The sequence below is a fragment of the Haliotis cracherodii genome, unplaced genomic scaffold, assembly GCF_022045235.1.
Source record: "Haliotis cracherodii isolate W230 unplaced genomic scaffold, xgHalCrac1.p SCAF_4, whole genome shotgun sequence".
Classification (NCBI taxonomy): Eukaryota; Metazoa; Mollusca; class Gastropoda; order Lepetellida; family Haliotidae; genus Haliotis; species Haliotis cracherodii.
In genome coordinates, this window is record NW_027266297.1 from 16961909 (window position 1) to 16978327 (window position 16419).

Here is a 16419-nt window from a genome sequence, read left to right on the forward strand (position 1 = left end):
TTGGCCACCTGTGCCCCCTTCTGAGGAATGAACTGGGCAGGACATATACACTGGGTCCCAAGGGTACATGTTACTCCTTCTCTGAAACGCTGCAGGTTCATCATCTCTCGTGAGAATGTGTCGTTTTAGAGCAAACCAACCCATTTTGCTGAGGGATTTGTAACCATGGATGTGTTTTGGTTTCACCACTAATAACCGGAGACTATAAACACAGAGCAGTGGAAACATCTAATTTCTCCTAAGAAGAAGGCAAAGTCTAGCAAGGTGAAGATTTCGTTTTTCTGGGTTTCTAGTGGAATTTTCCTGGTCTATACTCTGAAAAGGTCTGGCCATTATGCTAATCTTCTAAAGGAACTGATGGAAAATATCAAGCTTTAATGTTGTAGAAAAACTAGTAAAGGTGTTGTTCCACCAATCTGTTGCCCCTATGGCTAAATGCATGACTGTGGCTTTGAACTCATTAATCATCTTCTGTATTCACCAGAACATCCTCTGTATTCGACAGATTTGGCACCAGCAGATTTTCATTTCTTCACAAACTGTCTGGCAAGCATATGCAATGATGACATCATTTCTGGTGTAGAGGACCTTTTACACCACCAGGAGGAAGTCTTCTTCACATGTAGGATCCAGGGACTCCAGCAGAAGTGTATGGACCAAGCTGGGGATTATGTTGAAAATAATTTGCAACCAACTCCGTTTTATCCCTTCAGTGTCAAGCGCCAGGCAGGGTAGCAACAATTACTACCCTTGTATGCCTTTCGTTATGACATGACTGAGGCTCTATCCACTGAGACAGTTTGAACAAACTTGGTGAGGTGTGGTGAAATGGGGTTAAACGCAATCGAGATTGTTCCACTTATATAGCAATGTGTGTGTGTGGGGGGACTAATGCTGATTATATAGTGCTAGCCCACTGAGATACCACGCTGCAGTTTAACATGAATACCCCACTCAGACAAGTCCTTGTTTTAGCCCCTTAATGCCAAGCGCCAGGCAGTGTAACAACAAGTTCCATCTTTTAACATTTTTGGTATAACGTTGCCAGGGATCATGCCCCCCGACCTTCCGCTGTCCAGGCAATACAACTAGACCACAGAGGCAACAAACTTGAAGACTGTGTAGTGCCACTATCATTCACACAATGTCTTACCATCTCAACCTTATTGTTCTGCAATGTTTCAGCTTCATCAGTCAACTGTTTCAGAGACAAGTCATTGCACCATAGGATCTTTGATCCAGGTGAGTAAAATTGCCACCAGCATATAGAAATCTGATCAGATGAACGTTTGGTGTTGATCATCTTCCCAAGGCAAGAGAGTTAACTGACTATGAAAGTCCAGTTTCCACCATTGCCGAACTAGGCTGGAATTATATTATATTTTGGATGGAATTTAAAACCCCTTTAATTACAATAAAGATCTTGATTATGGATCAGATCGTCTTGACTGGCACTACGATCGTGCCCAGACACTCCAGCCCAGTTTGGCAAGGTTAACTCCCTTGCCTAGGGAAGATGGGTGCTGATTGAAAAGGTATCGAAAAAAACAACATAACTATTTCAGAGAAATTGTAACTGTTCTTTTTTTTCTAAATCCACAAAGTCCCATATATTTTTGACTTTGTATAATGATCATATATATATATACAAAAGAACAATCATTGAAAAAGGAGGTATTTTACCATGTAAACACTACACTGTGCTAGTAAATATACTGAATATAACATATTCAAAACAGCATAATGACCACTGCATCGTATAAACATGACAGGACAATGCTACATCTATATCATATACACATCCCTGCATCATAACAACAATTATCTACAGTTCAAATGAAGTAAGGGGGTTGTCACAGTTGGCAGTCACTTGATACAACACACAGTCAAAATCTTGTCTCAATGCCACATATCATGACTACCAATATCTTAAGCCAGTAAGACAATATTATATATCAATCTACAACACCGATTGTTCATCTTACATTTGAGATGAAAATAATTTCCAACAAGTATCCCAACAATGCATTTCAAAAATTCATCTTGCAGTGAATCCAGTCCCAGAAATAACTTATCAGGACAAATTCCTCATCTTGAATAACTTCAAATCCGAAGAAAATGTACTCGAGCTTATATTCTTATACTTATATTATATATCCCCAAGGATACTGTATGACTAATAGTCAACAGGGCCTCGAACCATCTGGCCTTTCATCACTACGGTAACACAAACTGTAAACTGCTAAAACATATTTCATTTATGCATATTCAGTATCAAATCTTACACCAACAAATGAACAATGATCAACTTTGTGTAATGGCCTTTGATGATCACCTGAAAAATACAAATGTCTCTCATAAAATTCTTCTACTTGTAAACCATAAACCCATTTGAAGGAACCCCAAAAGAGAAGGGAATCTTTGATTGGGCAATGGAGAATTAGTGCTACATTCTGATAAGGCTCTTCAACAATTATTGTGCGTAATGAACAGTTTGAGGCAAATAGGATCCAAGACGTTCAACTGAACAAAAAAATAATTGAAGATTCATAAACTCTTGCTAATTAATATTGTATATTTTAATTACGCACATTAAAAAAAATACCCAAAAAACAAACCCTGAAAACTGTTCAAAAAGACATTTCATTACCTGTGTCAACTTCTATATTCAGCTTCCTTGTGCTGGAGTTCAACAATTGTAAGAACTTAACTGTACATATGTGTATGTACTGATATATTTGGTCACGCCAGTATAATGCGTGCATGTTAGATATGAAAGAGGCATATAAGTCATATTTAGAAAAAATATATTTACTAATTACATAAAATGTTTTCATGCTTGCACTGATACTGTTAAACACTTAACATAAAACACACTTCATAATGCCACAAAAAAAACCCAGTCATTATGCCATATGTCCCCAAGTCATTGTGGTTCCTAGCATTATGAAATAAATTGCCAAATAAAGGCAAAAAGGCTTAAATGTGAATGTTGTTAATATTAACATGTCAGTATCTAGTATGGAATTATAAATAATAGAGTAAAAATCTACAAATGGATTAATATTTCCCGTGAGTACAAAAGCATAAGTATACCTATAGATATGACATGGTACATGGTTGAATGAGAAAACAACAAAAAGGTTTGTCAATATCTCTCCATGATGTAATCCATTCTGTATATAACATTCACCGGATAGGGAAAGTAAACTCTAGTTACTTACTGCAGCAAACTTCACACAAAAGCAACTGTACTACCTAAAGCTGTCTGTAACAATATCCAACCAGGATCATAAGCATAAATCACTTGTGATTAAAAATAAAGCATTTGTCACAATTAACAAATAGCAACATGAATATTAGATGAGTAGAAGATTTGTATAACAAAGATAAAAAGTGTTTTGACACACACGTTATTGTGAGGTAAGTGTGAAATCACATTTTACTCATAAACAGATCATTCGCAGTTCTTAAACTAAATATACTATGTTATTAAAATCAGATATTTTGATCTGATACGATACCTCTCCGCATAAAGATCCATCTCCGTTGGAACACTAATCAGCACCAGAGCTTTTAATGTCTCAGTATATGCCAAAAAGCATATCTGATTTTTGTATACAGCCAAGCTATTATCTGCAGTTTCAGAGCGCCATGGCCTCTACACCCAAAAGGATGTACTATCAAGGGTATATGTGCTTTCTGTGGTGGTTTTCCTTTGGTGAGGACAAAATTTCTGAATCAAGGTGGTACAGAAATGAAGATGAATTGTGATTGGCTCAAGAACCTATGCTTCTTCATTTGGATTGGGTGGTCTGAGTTCACACATGGTTCATCTGACACGATTACCTATCGAGATACCCTGTATCTGTAGACTGCATAATTAATAAGATCCTTCTGGGACAGCTCACAGACTGTGATAGATAATTGTCTGCAGTAATGTTATTTATACATGACAATGTATGCAGTCATACTGTTGGTTGTTTGGTTGGTTTGTTGTTTATTCCAGCAATATGACGGCGGTCTGTAAATAATCAAGTCTGGACCAGACAATCCAGTGATTGACATCATGAGCATCGATCCACGCAATTGGGATCGATGACATGCATCAACCAAGTCAGGAGCCTGACCACCCGATCCCGTTAGTCGCAGTCATACCGAAAACTATGAGATGGTTAGTTGCTGCATGACAGGTTAATCACTGAATCACAGCGATACATTACATAAACCAACTGTGTCACTCTGCAGCTGTGAACAGTACCTGCTCAGATGACTGTCAGGGTTTTACTGACATAAAATGTTGCGTCCAATATGGATACAAATTATGAATGGATGCAAATAATTTACAGTGAGAGACTGGGCTGAGGGATGCAAAAATGTTTCATTGTTGGAATCAAATGAAACTAGATTGCATGTTACATATAACTGCGATATTTCAATTCTGGTAAGAAATACACACAAAGTTCAGAGTGTCAGTGGTAGGCTTTCAGCAATCTGAATCCCATCCATAATAGACTGAATGTTCCTGAGCATGTCCAATACGACATCTTGGAAATTAAGTGAAGCATTCAACATGTTGTCGGCCTGATTACCGGCCTGATTACCGGCTGCTTTCAAATAACTGTAAAACATTTTTTGAATTTCATGTTTTGCTTCTGGTCTATAAACAAAGAGACAAGTACCAATGAACAGAATTAAATGCAGACATAATTCTGGCATGCAATTTCTTTGATTCATAAAAAAGAGTAGTAAACAATGTTTTTTTATAATTATAGTTTGTTACATCCAACAGATTTAACTATCCATGTTTATCATAAATATTGAGTTTACAAAAAGTTGGGGATTCAAAAACATGATTGAAAATAGAGAAATATTTGGCGAAATATGTTGTAGAGGATTATTGATAATCATAATAATGTAAATGGAATGGTTTCACAATTCCACAAAATGGAAATGATAACATGATTGAGCACTTAATAAAACAGAAAATAAAATTATCCCTGTCACTTTCATCTACAGGAGGTATTACCATCTACAACAAACATGGCAGCTATTGAGTATAATGAAATTGTCATTTTGTGTTAACGGCTGAATTCATTATGTCCGCTACTTCTCTAGTCAGTGTATTGCTACCAAACACTGAGCAGGACGTCTATAGTTTATACACTGCTGGTACCACCATCAGGATGACAGAACAGCTGTTTTCTTGTTTTATGAATATTCTTTCCAAGATGGAGACATTATTTTATTTTTTGTCAGATGAATATTCATTCAAGTGTTGATAATTTTGAAATATAAATGTTCTGCAAGAGAATGTATATTTTCAGTCACAATATTTATAGTTTTTTTCTTATTACTTAAAGGCAGCTTATCCCAGAAAACAAGAAATGGTGTGGGGTAACGAGTCTTAACAGATGAGCTTAGTTCAGTTTGCACTCCTTTGCACGCTCTTTGTGTCTGCAAATGGTGACTCATATGCTTCCATAGGTGGACATGTGCAGACCACGTTTTGGTCGCCATATATGTCGTCGATGCGGCCAACAGTGGGCCAGAACTTGGTCTCCGGACGAACAAATTGCTGCAATGAGAAATTTGTAACTATAGTTTCATATGGAAATAATTTAGTTACTATACAGTCTTCTAATGATGAATTTGAAGATGAAATGCGTGTACATGATTAAGATGCTGCATTTATACTTACTCAGGGTTATCAAGAATATGTTATTTCGGAAGAAATCGACAACTTGTAAAATGTGAAAACATTTCAGCAGTTTTCAACACAGTAAACATCTGAACATTTCTACTGGTCATCCTTTTTTTGTACTTGTCTTGGGATAACAGGTTTTTTGATGTTGTTGCACAAGGCTCAAGTGAAGACAATAGTACAGCTATGGAACATCTGCCTACAAAGAATTAAATAAGGGCCAGAGAAAACGGTGACTGAAAGTGTGAGCTATGATTCACATCAACAGGGTACAATAACACACAATCAGCTAGGTCACCAATCTGACACCAAGATCCTCTGTAGTTGGATTTATCACCAGCATGTAAGGTGAAATTGGGTCACGTCCAAGATTATTGCACTTATATAGCAGTGTGTGTGTGTGTGTGTGTGCGTGCGTGAGTGCGTGTGTGCGCACGTGTGGCTGCTTGTACTAGTCTGGACTAATGCCGATTTATAGTGCTAGCTCACTGAGATACCATGAGGCAGTTTAGCATGAATACCCCACTCAGACACAGTATACTACATGTAGCTCCGAGCCGATCAGTCCTTGTTCTAGCCAAGCACCAGACACGGTAACAACAAGTACCATCTTTTAATGTCTTTTGGTATGACGTGGCCGGGGGACGAACTCCGAACCTTTCCGCTCTCCGGCTGATGCTCTATTACTAGACCATGGAGGCGGTCTGACCAGCATGTGACACTGGGGTCTATTCTCCCCTGGAATCTCCATGGGGTTATAGCGGAAAGATATCTGAGATGCCTGCAGTTGGTCACAAGACTGACAAATAAATCCCTTCAAAGATGGGTGTACGAGGAAGGACTTACTGCAGGGAAGGCTGCCTGTTCCCGGGTGTAGGGGCGGTCCCAGTTGGAGGACATCACATCGGCCTGGGTGTGGGGGGACATCTGAAGTAGACAATACATTTGTCGTAGCATAAATCCTCATCAATACTTCACAGATTTGTTTATTCTTATATTCTTCCATCACCCTTGAATAAATAGGACATAAATGGTGTAGTGACCATGTGTGACTTTGAGTGAGTGAGTGAGTATGGTTTTACGCCGCTTTTAGCAATATCACGGCGGGGGACACCATAAATGGGCTTCACACATTGTACCCATGTCGGGAATCAAACCCGGGTTTTTGGCGTGACGAGCGAACGCTTTAACCACTAGGCTACCCGACCGCCCCTGTTTGACTTTGAAGTCAAGCAATGAAATGCGGCAGTACTATGCACAAATTTTGTATCCAATATTAAAGCAATGTGTTAAATTGATTGCCTTAAGGTTGTAGCATATGTTGCATGAGAAATATCACTACTTGTGCAATGTAAATGGTCCTTGGTCAGAGCACCTAATGGTTTCCCTCTTGCTAGAACCAGACTGTGGCTTGATTCCTTCATTAAAGATAACGACTACACTAGGGCTGGGACGAGTCCAAATTTACTCCCCGGGTACCCACCACCTTATTACCCGACCCTACCCGGGTACCTGCTGTAGATATGTAGAGATAGGTACAAACTGTCCGATATGGAAAAGTTTGACCTTAGCCCTGGCAAAAAGTATTTAGATACACGTGTAAAACGATCTGAAGTTTTATCTTTATTCAAACATTTAAAAGTCAGATTGTCAGAAGGAAATGGGAACATTAGTGACATAGTGTAACCATAGAGTTTTAGATAATTTTTGTCATTAAACAATATATCACGGGACTAACCATGGGTCCGGGTAGTCCTGTGGGTACCCGGGTCCTAGTCAGGACCCACCCGACCCGAGTACCTGAAGTACCCGTCCCATCCTTAGACTACACTGCATATCGTCTGATTGTCTTTACGAGTGATGGAGGAACGTATTCTATATGAAAACTGTAAAGTATTAACGTAAACCATACATAGCAGTCACTGGACAATATTGGTTGTCCCTCTATCCTATTTCAGCATAACAAATGCAATTTATGGTAACTTTCAAATATTTATCAAATATTTTATTGTCCTGCTGTCCCATTTCAGTGTAACTAGCACAATTCATGGTACATGTAAATATTTATCATATTTTTTTTAATCAGCTAAGAAAACAAAAAAGGCATCAAGTATTTACAAGGGAGTCAAGTGTATGCTGTCTTTATGTCAGACTGCTCGAAGTGCACAATTGAAAAAACTATACCATCTATAATGTTCGTAGATCAGGTTAAATACCTTCAGTGGGTTGACTTTCATGTCAAGTTTGCCAGTCTCGATGTCGTGAATTTCCATCCGGATTGCTAAAAACAGAAAGAAGTAAACCATTATTGTCAAGTATGCTTGTCATTGGGCAGGCTACCATTGTCAATCTGGAGTTATCTTCCTTGGCTGACAGCCATGAATAAGTCTTGATAGGCATTTTGAACAAGTTAACCTTGTACCTGGAGTTTCAATGGACCAGCATTCATAAAGATACTTTTTAGTACAATATTTAGTCAAGTTCACAAAATTTATTGCTGCTTGTTCGGTGAAAGGACACCCATGTATTTCTCCATCCAATAACTTGCAACTTTGGGCCCCAGCATGATATGAAGGCTAAAATTAGCTTTCTCCAAAATTTCGACAATTAATGTGGTTCTATTTCTTTCTGAGATCTATTTGTATACACACATAATGATACGGCATATTCCCACATAAAAAATGGAAAATCTGGAAGGGACTTCCTGCACCCCTATTTTTCTTCAGACCCCTGACCCCTGTGTCAACCAAATTACCATATTCGACATAATAAGTGCCCAGGGCACTCTCAAAATAAGAAATAGGTTGCTCTTATTAGAATTAAAATTTGGTGAGTTGAATGATCGTTATTTTTGTGGTTTATGCTGACAGCCTTAAATGATATAAAAGAAGATTCTGTGCGTATTATACACGATAGATATATTTTCGAGAATTAAATTGCCCATAATTAAGGATGCATATATCACACGAGTGCGTATTATACACAAATAAATAAGTCTTGTGTACATTGATCAATCGGAAAGTGATTGTTCACAAGCCAATATATCAGCAAATATTGCTGTGGGCACTTCTAAGAATGGGGCGCTTATTTAGTCGAATACGGTATGCGAGTCCCTAGATCATTTGATGTTCACTTCCTGATTTGGGTAGTATGCCCTCTCTATTTTCATGTCCCTGGATCCACCTAAGTGTGTATGCCATAAAGAGTACATGGTACTGACCAATGAGAGCGTCACATAGTCGGTCTAGCTCGCCCTTGTCTTCGGACTCTGTGGGCTCAATCATCAGCGTCCCAGCAACCGGCCATGACATGGTCGGAGAGTGGAAGCCTAGAGGTAGTAGTAGCAGTATTACTAGATAATCTTACAAAACAAAAATATCAACTTTGTGGTTAACTTCATCAACTCAACACTAAACAGTGAAATACTGAGATTGCCGAGTACAATAAGGCTTGTTAACTGTTCCATATAGCATGGGACCATAGCATGACATAAATGAACAAAATGAGTGCTGTTGCCAAGATGCTGAGGGGATGGAAGAATTGAATTATTCTAACTTAATCTGATGGGTTTATTAAAATGAAGTTTAAAGTGAGAATTTAGAATATTTGGTTAATTTTGATATTTCCACAAAGAATCAAAATTTGCATAAAATGTCACACATATAGCACCAGAAACAACTGCTTGAAAAGAAATGTCAGATGATCGTAAAATTGTTCCTCACCAAAAATATTTGTTTATGTTGAAAAGTAAATGTCTTAACAATCCTAAATATATCCCAAAGATTATCTCGAGTGACCCCCGTGATCCCCTTCAGATACACACCATAGTCCTGTAGTCTCTTGGCTATGTCCACCACTTCTATGTTGGAATTCTTCTTGAACTCTCGACAGTCGATGATGAATTCATGGGCAACATAGCCTGGAGGCAAAAATTAAAATCTTAACATAAGAGCTACATTGAATTTTACCATCATAGGTGTTAAGAGTAATAATTAATGTTATTGTAACGTAATGTAGTGTAACATATATTTAACTTACAACAATTGTTTGTATTACATTCAAACCCAATGCCTCATGAACGGTGCACATGTTTTGCAAATCCTGCAATCGACTGAAATCTGCATGCTGGACAATGCAAAGACTAGGTAGTCCAGCCAAAACATAACTTCCATAATTCAAGTCTAGTTTGGCAAGGGTGGAAACTGGACTTTGATAGTCAATTAAGTCCCTTGCCTCAGGAAGATGTGCTTATTGCTGCTTCAATCAAGTGGTAGATATCTTTAAACACATTTAGCTGACGTGCCATGGTTTAACTGGAATAACGTTTAAAGTGGTGTTAAACACAACTTACTCAATCACTCTCATCAACAACAATCATGCAATTCTTGGGATCTACGTTTTCCCTGAATCCCTATGGAGTAGACATTTTGATCAAGAAATCCTTAAAACAAGAAATTTAATTTGTCTGGCCACAGCAGGAAATGCAAATAACATTTTCAGTATCCTTGTATCTGGCAAATAAAACCTCACCTTCATCATTTGTATACAGAGTCTTATAATGGCCATTTAATCTCCGGCTCATGTAGTTGGCGTTGAGGATGGCAACCTCTGAAGCATGGCGTAGGCCCTCTGCCCCCATCATCTTGATGTAGGCCCAGGAGATGGGGAGGATTGCACTGGAGCCAAAGGGGGCTGCTGATACCACGCCAAATGACTGCGCCTCCGGACCGGTAGTGCCATAAGGAGGTATTATGGGATGTGTAGGTAGGTATGGGGCAAGGTGCTTCTTCCTGGAAATACGAATTATAATATAATGTACAGGTGGACAAAATATGTATGAACATAACTGACAATCACAATATTATTAATGCGAATTAACATGAATACTTAATTAAATCAATGTGTGTGCTGGCCCTTGCACCATCCTCATTTATACAGGGTATTATGTCTTCATTCTATTAGGATAAATACCCTGGACATATTTGGTACCATAGCTTCATTTTGAGCCATATTCATATGGCTAAAGGTTTAGAATAGGCGTCCAATCAAATTATTCTCATGAGCAAGAGAAATGCTGTACTAATCTAGAGGTAAAAGTGATAGAGGTTGTGACATCACTTCTCAACCACAGTACAGTAAACCATGTTCATAACGAACATGTTCATAACAAAATGATGGATATTACAAACTGTTTTTTTGGTCCCGGCTATTTGCTGTATAAATGCCATATATATGCTTATAATGAACTATGATTATTAAGAGTCCTTTTGAGTTCATAAAAACTGTATTAGTATAGCGAATGGGTGTTGGGTATTTATGAAAACAGAAAGGAGATATTATTCACTGGATAATCAAGAGTGCATTAACAGTGACACAGACTTCAGGTCAATAACACAGATGTAGAAGGGTTGTACTGACACTCCGATAGGTCCCATTCCTGGTCCCCCTCCTCCGTGGGGGATGCAGAAGGTCTTGTGAAGGTTCAGATGGGACACATCAGAGCCATAGTCACCAGGACGACAGATACCAACCTGGAACATGTTCCCAAGGGTTGATTGATAGCAATTACCACGACATACATATTGCATTTCATAACTGTTACATACATGGTAAAGAAACATTTTTATTGTGAATTAATGCTTTTTTACACTGCAGTCAACAATATCACAGCTATCTCCAAGCAGCCTGTAAATATTCAAAATTTGGCCAAGTAAACCAATGTTTGATAACATGAGTAAGAAACATAATGGGAATGTTGGTCCATGGAATCCCTACAGGGAGACAAGCATGGAGTACTGGGGACCTATTTGTCAATGGAATCAACACAGGGAGACAAGCATGGAGTACTTGGCACCTATTGGTCCATGGAATCCCCACAGGGAGACAGGCATGGAGTAGAGGTGACCTCTTGGTCCATGGAATCCCAACAGGGAGACAAGCATGTAGTAGAGGTGACCTCTTGGTCCATAGAATCCCCACAGGGAGACAAGCATGGAATCCCTACAGGGCGACAAGCATGGAGTAGAGGTGACCTCTTGGTCCATGGATCCCAACAGGGAGACAAGCATGGAGTAGAGGTGACCTCTTGGTTCATGGAATACCCACAGGGAGACAAGCATGGAATCTCCAAAGGGAGACAAGCATGGAGTAGAGGTGACCTGTTGGTCCATGGAATCCCCACAGGGAGACAAACATGGAATCCCCACAGGGAGACAAGCATGGAGTAGAGGTGACCTCATGGTCCGTGGAATCCCCACAGGGAGACAAGCATGGAGTAGAAGTGACCTCTTGGTCCATGGAATCCCCACAGGGAGACAAGCATGGAGTAGAGGTGACCTGTTGGTCCATTGAATCCCCACAGGGAGATAAGCATTGAATCCCCACATGGAGACAAGCATAGAATCTCCACAGGGAAACAAGCATGGAAAAGTAGTGACCTATTGGTCTATGGAGTTCCCACTGGGAGCAGCAGCATAGAAGACAGAGGAGTTACCTGTGCATTCATGTTGGCTCCATCCAGATACACCTGGCCCCCGTAGTGATGGATCATGTCACAGATCACCCTGGAACAACAACGTATTAATATAGTTAAAACATAACACTTCATCATCAATATTGCAGCCAGCGCCAACAATAACTCGTCATACAGATAAACAGGTGCCCTATCATAGGTAGCTTGTCATTCTGATAAACAGGTGCCCCGTCACAGGCAACTTGTCATACAGATAATAGGGAGACTTGATTCTGTCACGAAAAAGACTGTGAGTTTCACTCAACATTCCTTGGTATTGTTTATGAGACTGGACTGTGAAGGCATGTACATGGATCATGCAAATACCATTTTCATCTCATATGTACATGGGTAATCTATTTCAGACTACAGTCAGATGGAATTCATAATTAATCTTTCATCATCAACAAGCATACACAAAGTACAAGAGTGGCCCTACTTGTTGTGAGTTGTTACCTGATGTCCTTGTCGAAGACTCCATGTGTAGAGGGGTAGGTGATCATCAGGCAGGCAAGGCTGTCACTGTGCTTCGCAACCTGAAGTTAGGGAGCAACCATTTGATTTTTAAGGGGTGGGGGCAGGTTTTTTCTAAAAACATAATCAAGCCCCTGGTTTACTTAAAGTAGTTTTACATATGTCTCCCATTGTTGGAATAAAATATTGTTCCCTTTTCTTGCACATAAGTGCCAAAAGAATGCAATTTGTTATGTGTATTTATTTATAAAATAAATGAGTATGTTGGAATGCTTTTGGATGCTATTAACAGTGTACTCCTCGATGATGATGTTAAACAGCATACATTGTTGTATGTGGGAAGTTGACCAGTATGCACTTAGGTGCTACTACCCAGAATGCACTTAGGTGCTACTACCCAGAATGCACTTAGGTGCTGCTACCCAGAATGCACTTAGGTGACGCTATCCAGAATGCACTTAGGTGCTGCTAACAATTAAGTACACACTTAGGTGATGCCACTCCGAATGCGCTTAGGTGCTGCTACCCAGAGTGCTATTAAGGTTCTGCTACCCAGAATGCACTTAGGTGCTGCTACCCAGAATGCACTTAGGTGCTGCTACCCAGAATGCACTCCGGGGATGCTAACCAGTATGTCCTAAGGTGCTGTTACCCAGAATGCACTTAGGTGCTGCTACCCAGAATGCACTCAGGGGATGCTAACCAGTATGTCCTAAGGTGCTGTTACCCAGAATGCACTTAGGTGCTGCTACCCAGAATGCACTCAGGGGATGCTAACCAGTATGTCCTAAGGTGCTGCTACCCAGAATGCACTTAGGTGCTGCTACCCAGAATGCACTCCGGGGATGCTAACCAGTATGTCCTAAGGTGCTGCTACCCAGAATGCACTTAGGTGCTGCTACCCAGAATGCACTCAGGGGATGCTAACCAGTATGTCCTAAGGTGCTGTTACCCAGAATGCACTTAGGTGCTGCTACCCAGAATGCACTTAGGTGCTGCTACCCAGAATGCACTCAGGGGATGCTAACCAGTATGTCCTAAGGTGCTGTTACCCAGAATGCACTTAGGTGCTGCTACCCAGAATGCACTCCGGGGATGCTAACCAGTATGTCCTAAGGTGCTGCTACCCAGAATGCACTTAGGTGCTGCTACCCAGAATGCACTCAGGGGATGCTAACCAGTATGCACTCAGGGGAGACTACCCAGAATGCACTCAGGGGATGTTAACCAGTATGCACTAAGGTGACACGATGTGGAACAATATACTCCTGACAATACACACCATATCATCCAAGTGCTTCATGTCCACATGTCCGCCCTTGTCCACGTTGATGGGCTGGATCTTCATGCCGGCCATCTGGGCACTGGCAGGGTTGGTGCCGTGGGCCGACACTGGGATCAGACAAACCTGCAAACATACATCACACACGATAGGTGATTGCCTGTGTCAGAGAGGAAGGAGTTTATTGTCACATCTTCAACATAAACAAGGTTGGGGAACCAAACTCTTGACTTTCAGTGAGACAACCCATTACCTTAACTGCTAGGCTAGCCATTTGTACCTCTCCATCTTCCATTACATGTTTGTAGTTCAATGCCTCAATTGGCAATATTCCAGCAGTATGGTGGCAGTCTGTAAATAACTCTGGACCAGGCATCATGAGCACAATTGGTTACAATGACATGGCATCAACCCAGTTACTGAGCCTGACCACCCAATTTAGTAGCCTCTTACAAGCATAGGTTGCTGGGGTCCTCTATTCTTGCCAAGAATCCCTGTAGTGTTCTTCAACTTTGAGCATGTATGCCTTGCTGTACCCACAATGAAACTTTAATTCTGGCAGTCTGAATGGCACTACAAAGGCACTAGCCACTTGGCCAGTGAACAACCTGTGTACCAGGTATCTTTAAATATCCATCTTAAGGATGAAGGAAAGAATTTTCATTTTGGAAATGAGGTGAAATGGGGTTTAACATCACGTTCAAGATATTAAACTAAATTATTATTATAGCTATGTGCATGCACATGTGTGTGCGTGTGAGTGCATCTGTTTGTACTAGTCAAATATTATTATGCTGGTTCTTCAGTGCTAGCCCACTGAGATACTATGCCAAAGTTTAATATGAAAACCCAATATTCTGAGCCAACCAGTCCTTGTTTCATCCCATTATTGCTGAGCGCCAGGCAGGGTAACAAGTACCACCTTTTAATGTCTTTGGGTATGACGCGGCTGCTGGGGATTGAACCACCAACCTCATCTCCGGGCAGGTGCTCTAACCAATAGACCACAGCGACAGTTTTGGAAATGATAGATATATTCTGCCTTTTTTACAGTATTACAGCAGCACACTCACATTTCTCTGCACTTCTCCCTGGTCCTTCAAGTAAGCCATGATGGCCCTGAGACCTGCATACTCTCCTTGTGCTCCACTGCAAAATACAGCCAAAAAAATACAATTGTATTCAGATAAAATCACTCAAAAAGGTCAAGATTTATTATCTAAGAGACTCACATTATCAATGAGTAAACCTTGCTGATTGTGTGGATGGCTGTTCACATTATCAACACCTGGTTTGCCTCATCCAAGTTTGATTCCCAAACTTAATTATCATACAAGTGGCTGTGATATTGCTGACTTCAGTGTTAAATGTGCTGACTTTCTTCCTATGACAAAGTGGGGCACGGGTGACCCAGTCGTCTAAGGCGCAGCAATTCGCTGTGCAGAGTTGCATCCCTTGGGCATTCCAGAAACCCATGATTGTGGGTTCAAATCCCAGTTCGCCCTGATTATGTTTCTAGGTTTGTCAGCACCATACCCATGCTCGTGGGTTTCACTGAAGTGGCAAACGTCTGAGACCTGCATCGCTTTGGGCTTTCCTCCTACATTAAGCTGACACATCGCGATATAACTTGGATACTGTTGAAAGCGGCGTTAAACCCAACTCACTCACTCCTATGACAAAACATAGACTATAGACTAATATTTAGTCCCCACAAATAGTTATTATTTAAAAATATATATCTACAAAATAAACAATAAAATCCAAATATACCCCAGAACAATGCACAATTTCAGGAATTGAGGCAATCTAGACTTGAGCCGGATTCATTATTTAATATATTCTCTAGGATACCACAATGGGTATTATGCAGCTTTTATCATATTCCAGTTCTATACCACCCTAGGGCCCAACGACATTAGGGGAATCAAACAGGTTGTGCATGATTGGTGAACACACTAACAACAGGGCTACACATAAGTCATCACGATATATGGAAGGTTACTTCATTTATCAAAGATTGAGACAAGTTTTACCATAAGTATATTCATAAATTTATCAAAAGTACAATAATCCCAGAGGTAGTACCTGTTTGGCTGAAATGAAATCTTGTCATAGCCTGTGATCTCACACAAGTCAGCCTCAAGTTCCTCGAACATCTGCTGGTAGCCGAGTGTCTGCTCTTGAGGGACAAATGGGTGGATGCAGGCAAACTCCTTCCATGAACAGGGCTGCAATAGAGGAACAATGTGACATGAAGAGGCTGCAACAGCAGAACAACGTGACATGAACAGGGCTGCAATAGAGGAACGTGACATGAAAACAGAGGCACTGGATGCAGTTGAACAACGTGAACAGCAACTGTCTGTGGATTCTGAGACAGTGAACAAAGCACCTTCTTTCTCCATCCCACAACCAGTTTGTATACAAGAATTACTGCAACATGTC

General features: G+C 40.3%; 1 protein-coding gene across 2 annotated transcripts in view; it reads right to left on the reverse strand.

Annotated features, from left to right (window-relative positions):
• Positions 1–1577: 1577 nt before the first annotated feature.
• LOC139478175 (glycine dehydrogenase (decarboxylating), mitochondrial-like) overlaps positions 1578–16419 on the reverse strand; it is a 71547-nt gene continuing 56705 nt past the window's right edge. Inside the window, exons 11-22 of one of the 2 annotated variants that reach the window (XM_071260528.1) lie at positions 16060–16202; positions 15045–15120; positions 13972–14097; positions 12672–12751; positions 12198–12267; positions 11123–11235; positions 10235–10494; positions 9528–9623; positions 8925–9032; positions 7921–7985; positions 6551–6631; positions 1578–5578 (exon numbers count right to left, since the gene is read on the reverse strand). In XM_071260528.1, the coding sequence (XP_071116629.1) occupies positions 5426–5578; positions 6551–6631; positions 7921–7985; positions 8925–9032; positions 9528–9623; positions 10235–10494; positions 11123–11235; positions 12198–12267; positions 12672–12751; positions 13972–14097; positions 15045–15120; positions 16060–16202 (1371 nt within the window). In that variant the 3' untranslated portion in view covers positions 1578–5425. The remainder of the gene's footprint in view (positions 5579–6550; positions 6632–7920; positions 7986–8924; positions 9033–9527; positions 9624–10234; positions 10495–11122; positions 11236–12197; positions 12268–12671; positions 12752–13971; positions 14098–15044; positions 15121–16059; positions 16203–16419) is intronic. The other variant, XM_071260527.1, reaches the window with a different exon arrangement.